At 37.8% G+C, this 7,742-nt stretch overlaps 1 protein-coding gene across 1 annotated transcript; it reads left to right on the forward strand.

Moving 5' to 3' along the window:
• The first annotated feature begins 82 nt into the window (after positions 1-82).
• LOC142462865 (uncharacterized) lies at positions 83-3,243 on the forward strand. Its single transcript, XM_075565080.1, has 3 exons — positions 83-359; positions 1,755-1,832; positions 2,198-3,243. The coding sequence occupies exons 1-3, from the start codon at positions 83-85 to the stop codon at positions 3,241-3,243; spliced, it is 1,401 nt and encodes a 466-aa protein (XP_075421195.1).
• The last annotated feature ends 4,499 nt before the right edge of the window (positions 3,244-7,742 follow it).

The raw sequence follows: 7,742 nt of genomic DNA on the forward strand, positions 1-7,742 counted from the left end.
CTGGTGCTTATATTATTATTCATTTACCTCATATATTTGATATGTTTTTCAAGGGCGGACAAGTTCAGCAAGCAGAAAAGAAATGTGGGACACAATAGTCATTGGTGTCAATGCGTGTGGGAATCATGTGAGGGACAAGCGGAATTGTCACAAGAGATTTGATGATATTAGGTCCAAATTGAAAAAGAAAATACAACACCAACGCGTGCATGCTACTGGCACTGGAGGTGGGCCCACACCACAACGTCTCATATTAAGTCCATTGGAGGAGCTGCTTCGGGCAAAATTACTTCCCGTCGTCGTGGAAGGCTTACCTGGTGACCGTGATATAGGAATTTACCCCTCACAATTTCCACCAGGTGAGAAATATTACTGTACTAGGCGTGTCGTTGCTTACAGTTATTTTGCATAGTTACACTGCTTTTTATACTGTCTTCACAATATAAGCATACCTGCATCTATATATGTATATGTCTGATTCTGTATGTATATATATCTCAAAATAGACATATATGTTGTAGTCCTACTAAAAGCAGTAACTAATATAGCACGTGCCATTGCGTGCTCATTTACATGTGTATTCCCAAAATGCATAGCTGCAGTGGAAGCAATTGATGGTGGGCGAAGATGGGGAACAACAGGGTAGTACACATGTGTAACACATGTTAATCAGAAATTATTACTAGCTACAGGTACAGAACAGAAATATGTAGAATATTATTGTGTATTTTATTTATTTTACTCCGACAAACATGACATTACTGCCTATTTTAAGCATGCATCAAATATATTGCATGCAACGGCCTACAAACATCACTTGCACTAACACATCTATAGTTGTTAATGAAAAGGTCCATTTTTGATTTAAGTCATATACAGACAGCATAATGAGGCACACGTATCATATTTTATGTCATTGTTTTCATAACTTAAAAACTGCACACGACTATTTAGCTCATCTACCATTGTGTTAAAGCAGCTGCAATTAATATCTCATCACAGCATACACTTCAACAGAGGGGGTGGGGTTCAGCACACACACTAATTACAGCCTCATTTTAGGGGCAACTTAGTTCACACCATTTTCACCTGTTTCAAGTAATTTAAAGGTGTGGCTGATTAGGCTTTTTGGGGAAGGGAAAACCGTTCTTACAACCTCACTAGCACAACTGAAGTTAATCACACTCATTTGAAAGCTTCACTTTAGCTACTAAATGCCCCAACAACTCATTACTTATCAAACCGTACGTCACACATTAGTTCACTCATATCTATAGTTGAACTACTATCAACGACACATTATCACACACTGCATGTGTTGTCTTGTTGAGTCACAGCCACATTCAGGTGTGCCACATCTTATATTAATGTACCACACATATCCTCTACCAAAAACAACACTTTTTGCAATATGACCACCTTCATGATAACCATTGTGAATGGTCATCTCATGATAGTTATGTACATTATGATACTGATATCACTACACAACATATGATTTTTATGTACAAATTTAATGTATTTTTCCTCACGCATTACTGCAGAACCATAGTATGTTGTATGTTAGGGAACTCAAAACTTCTAAGTACACAGGCATGTACATTGTTATTACAACTATTTATGTTCACTTTCACACACACATTTTGGGTTAAGGAAATGATGCTGTTAGATACTCATAAATACAGAACATACAATAACTGTTTGTTCAATATTTACACATGTAAATGTAAAACTTATGTTATTGTTATATATAGTTGCCCCTGAAGGACATGTGTCACCTGAGACTGAACAAGTGTCTTCACCTGGGTCAGCCAGCTCAACACACCTAGAAGGTGAGTGTATCAGTTGGTGGCCATATAATATGTGCTCTTCTATATGTTATGTTGTCATGTTCATTATTTGTTTTGCACATCTTCTTTAAATAGGATTACTTAGTGTCAGTGAAAATGAAGTGTAAGGCAACTTGTATTGTGTTAGTGATGTTAACTATCATGTAGGAGTTTTGAGTTTACAGCAAGTTTTCATTCACTCATATTTCATACTGAGTCCAAACATTATTCTTAAGTCAAGGTAGTTTTTAATGTGAGGTTATAAAACGTATGGAAACATGTTAGTTGTTACTTATGACACAGTACAATTACATAGTAACACAGCAGAGATTAACATGACATTTAATAATTTGTACATTTATTTGTAGAACATGATGAAGAGGATTTTGATGATGATGATGATGATGATGATGATGATGATGCCGCCGCCACCGCCATAGACACACAAATACAAGCAAGTGACCATGAAGAGGTTCCAATTGAAACTGTTTTACCGCCAAAACGTCCAGCAAATACCACATATGATGCAATTGTAGCTTCTGAGGGAAAAATTGTGGAAGCAGAAAATCGTCGCCATTCTGACCTGATGACAGTGCTGGAAAGGATGATTGCACTGCAGGAAGAAACAGTTTCACAATTGGCACATCTCCACAGAGTCTTCATTGAAGTGCCTAAACAGTTGCAAAAAATCAACACCTCATTCGAAGCATTAGTTGTTCAGCAAACACAAGCTAATTACTGGAGAATGACTAATGTACCACGATTCAACACCTCACAGGCAGGATCTGTTCATGCAGGTCAGTTTTCACCACATTCATCTGATATTCATTCACCAGGCCCAAATGTTACCGGTCAAGTAGCAGACATTGCTGTGCAGTTTCCTGATGACATCCTACCGCTGCCATCTGTACAAATTCAGCAGCAGACACCTACAAAGGAGGCGACAAAAACAAAACAAGACACACATGAAACAGACCAACCATCACTTGTGCAGTGTCTACCAACTTGCTCACATGTGTCAGTGGGCACAAGCCCTGTCCGTGAACAGTCACTACCCAAAAGCCCTGTAGGTGAATCACTGCCCAAAAGCCCTGTAGGTGAATCACTGCCCAAAAGCCCTGTAGGTGAATCACTGCCCAAAAGCCCTGTAGGTGAATCACTGCCCAAAAGCCCTGTAGGTGAATCACTGGCCACAAGCCCTGTAGGTGAGTCACTGGCCACAAGCCCTGTAGGTGAACAGTCACTGCCCAAAAGCCCTGTAGGTGAGTCACTGCCCACAAGCCCTGCCCGTGAAGTGCCAGAGGCCACTCAAAGTGGCTCTGCTGTGCCTAAAGTTGGTGGCAAAAGAAAAAGGAAAATTCAAGAGACAACAAGCAGGCCTGTTACTCGCTCGCAAAAGGAACAAAAAAAATAAATGTTATAATTCAGAAAATATGTCTTTGGCCTTGTTTTGTTGACTTCACATTATCTAATTACTATTGTATGTATGCTGAAGACTGTGTTGTTTCCAAACTTTCAAGTATGTTCTTGTACACGTGAAGTTTTGGAAATGTTAACACTCAATTAATGAATAGTGTTATAAATATTTATGTATTAATCGTCTGTTCAGTAATGGTCCACCTGGAACCAGTTGCAAAGTTTAGAGAAGCTGCCATTGACTTTGCAGCAAAACATTGCATTTGGGTGTGTTAATTGATGTAAGAATTGCATATGCATATTAGTCACATGCATTTATAAAAACACCTAAGTAACTGCAAACATCTTTCTTGTACGTGTACAGCAGGATTATGTGTAAATTATTAATTACCTTTGCCTTGCTTGGGCATTCTAATTTTGTCCTTTAATCATTTGTGTGTTCTTGTTTCAATAACATCTCAGAATGTATAAAAATATATATACACACACACACTCACTGAGTGTGAGTGTGAGTGTGAGTGTGAGTGTGAGTGTGAGTGTGTATATATATATATATATATAGTACTATATAAACTGGTATACATGTATTTTACAAACTAATACACTTCATGCTTCCTTGTGAAAGCACACTATTTTAATAATACAGGCATAATGTTTGAGAAATATCCTAAGTATGAGACTCTAACAGTATTGTGCTTAAACAAATGTTTATTACTTCATTCAATCATGTTTCTCACCATTTAAATAGGTTTCATACAAGGTATACTTACTGCCATCAATGTTGTGTGTACTCCTGCAATATTAAAAAAAATAAAATATAATATATAAATATATATATTTTTATAAGAAAGACATATTTAGATATATATATATATACACACGTATTTAAACTCATGCAGACAGGGAGTTAACCAGACTTTCACATACACACAGAAATGTAAGCGGGGAAAAAACATTTCTTTTTGCAGGTGTGTGTTTGAACTGATATGCCTGGCTAAGAAATATTTTCACACAGTGGTCTTTGTTACTGTTCAAAAAAACACTATGTGAACGCATTCAAATTCTAGGGATGTTTTTCACAAACGAGATAAAAGAAGGAGAAATGTTTCTCCCACAGTCCCATATCACAAACCACAACTGTTAACCCAATTAGACAAACAAATCCAATTGGCGTTTGAAATAAGGAGTCAAAGTAGTTAGTTTTGTTGACCTTGACAAGGAAAAACAGGAGTTTGTTAGCCATTCAGCACATTCATTTTGATGAGCAAATAACACAGACCTGCACACAGCTTTTGTGCTACTCAGACATGGCTGATGAATTCGTTAACAATATTAATCCCCTTTTAGGGTATAAGTACATGATCTGTGAAGCCATCTTGAGCAGTCGCGGACAGAAAGCAAGCACACGCCAAATCGATGATTTCATTCGAGCAAAATATCCTTATTACCAAGACCGTAAGCATGCACGGAATTTTAATTCCTCAATAAGATTCACTTTATCAAGTAATGACTTTTTTGAACGTGACCAGGATAAGCTACAACACACCTATGGTTTCTGGAAGATTGCCCCGGAAAAACAATTTCTCCTGAAAGACGGCACTTATATTGTCGTGAAAGGCATATTTATTCCTAATGGCAATAGCAATGTATCCGCTACTACTGATCCGTTTGAATCGATACGTGCTGCAATATCTGCAGCCTCCATTCCTGAAACCCACATTGTACAAGAACAAAAGTACTATGATTATGTACCAAGCCTTTCAGCTGAAAAGGCATTGGAATGGGAACCCGAAGAAATGAACCTACCTCCCGACCAATTATTTGAAGAAAGCAGTGGCGATTCCTATGAGCGCATCCTGGAGGAGATATGTGTCATACTGGATTCAGCGGTTGGGTCAAGCGTGGATGAAAATGCCTTGCATTTCTGGAGCGACCAGTTGCAGCCAGGCGAAGAGTTAATTCTAGAAGAATGGTAAATATAACAATCGTTATGCGTTGACTCTGCGTTTAAATTTTTTTTTTTTTTGTAACCACCATTTTCACTTTCAATGCGTGGATACAGCGTAACATTGCAGACTGCATAACATGTAGCGATCACAAACAAATTGTTTCCTAATACAATATAGTAGAACCTGAAAGAGTAGTACACATTGCTGACGGTATACATATACGTACTTTCCTATCCCTTTAAACATATTAGCAACATTTTTCCATAACTCTAACACATACCTGTTTTGTTATCATGCAACATCTACAACATTGAAAACCGGGTCCACCACGTATGACGTGGGACCATTGTCATGGGCCAAGGCGTCCTTAAAAAGGATTACGGATGTAAGTCCCGCCCCCAAGCGACGTGCGCGCCTCAAAGCCTATTGGCTGTCATGTTTTGTTATAGTAACGGTAACTGCAGTGTGTGATGCGTGCGGCTCAGTGTTTGTAGGCGTACCCTGGGCGTTAGCCGAATGTTAATTGAGTGGGAGGAGTGTTAGCGTGCGTTTCACGCTGGCTTAACATGACGTCACACGTATTGCATTTGCGCATTGTGTTATCGGCCGTCCTTTCTGTCCAAACACGTCTGGTTTAAAAGAATACAGATGTACTCGTTTAGAATGATTTTAGTTTCATCTTCATTGTATTTGAAATAAAGATGTGATGTTTACTGGTATTTTCTACATGTATTGAACGCACAACGTTCGCTTTGTTTTGCGCATGCGCTAACAGTTAGTGGAGCCAAGCGTGAAGTGCGTGCGCACACTAAGATGTGCGCGCACATTTTTCAGTATACAGGCAACGTTCACTTCATATACATAGTTATGGCTGCTACAAATGATAATAAAAATTACATACTGATGTACACTTGTAGTTGTAACATATAAATGAGTGACGTGTGTATGTACACAATCATATAGAGCTGTGTAACGCGTTGTCACGGATACATATATAGTAAGGTGCCATATTTGACCATCATGTGTTTGCTGTATTTCAGAGATGTCGGGGAAGATACAATCGGATCAATGTATGATTTCAGAAGAGTCTACCTTTATATGAGATGATTGTGAGGAGGAGCCACCGACTACTATACTACATATGGAACTAATTTTATATTGCTTGCAGCGCTTATTAACAAACAATTAAAAAAGTGATACCCTTATGCCTATATTGCATAAGCACTTAATTAACATAATGATGTTGCAAAATAGTGCCTCTTGAATTTTTCTTGAGTGTTCTTTAATGACTACTAACATTTTATGACATGGTGTGTTTTTTATATAAGAACCATTCCCACTCTGCTAACACATTTGTGTATTCTATTGTGTAATGGAACGTATGACTGTCGAAACTATGTAACAATAATAATAATAATAATATGAGCATGTTCATGTATAGGGCTGCTAGTTGTACGCAGCGATTTACAGACACATGTTTCAGCCTGAGGTCCCTGGCCCGTGGAACGTACTAATGTTTTTTTGCCGCATGAGGCACAGGGAGATAAAGTGACTTGGCCAAGGTCACAAGGAGCCCACACCGGGAATTGAACCAGACTCCCCTGCTTCAAACTATCAGTGCCAGTGTGTGTCTTTACTCACTGAGCCACTCCTTCTCCCAATGTAAAGGACACTTACAACCAAGTAGCCATTTATATTTAAAATCTCTTGTTACATGGGTATGTAGATAAAATGGTTTGGGACTGTAGCAAATAATGTTACTGGCCAGATGTTATGGTCCCCTCCAATGCATGATGTTCTGAATATGACATCACCATCATGTTATGAAGTACGTTTCTGTGTATATTTCATTAACCTAACTAACTATAGTTTACGGTGTTTATTAATCGTTTAAAAATACATAGTATAGTCAATATGATGATATAAGCTACCATAATAAAGCTGGTGTTATCATTTGTCGGTGTTATACATGGATCCTACACCAATTGATAGAGACACAAACAGTTGTCTTAAAAAGTGTGTCTATGCTAGTGATGAATGTGCTCCCGTAAGTAAACAAATAAGTACAGTTATCCCCTTTTCTCCAAACACCTCTATATTACATTAATGGAAATTATAAGGAAACATACATAAAATGTGATGAAATGTGAGTAATCATTTTGTAATACAATGCACATGATACCTCAAGAGTAGCTAAATGCATATACATGATACAGAAAGTACATATATGTAACATTTGTGTTTAAACCAATATGTTGGGTTTTTAGTTCAAATAATTATAGGAAGATTGAGGTAGCCACATCTTATGAGAGATGTCAGCAAATATACATACCATGATCAGTCATACTGCAAATATACCTATAATGCAAAGGAACAATATATAAATTGCAAACATTGACATGCCATCTTCAGTACCGTAAACAACACATCAAAGTGTGTATTTGGTGTTAAATGTGCAACACCATGTATATTTAATGACATTCAAAATGTAAATGAGCCTGGTGTACACATCATATGGATGTACATGTTACACTGCACCAATAACATT

The sequence above is a fragment of the Ascaphus truei genome, chromosome 11 (genome assembly GCF_040206685.1).
Source record: "Ascaphus truei isolate aAscTru1 chromosome 11, aAscTru1.hap1, whole genome shotgun sequence".
Taxonomy (NCBI): domain Eukaryota; kingdom Metazoa; phylum Chordata; class Amphibia; order Anura; family Ascaphidae; genus Ascaphus; species Ascaphus truei.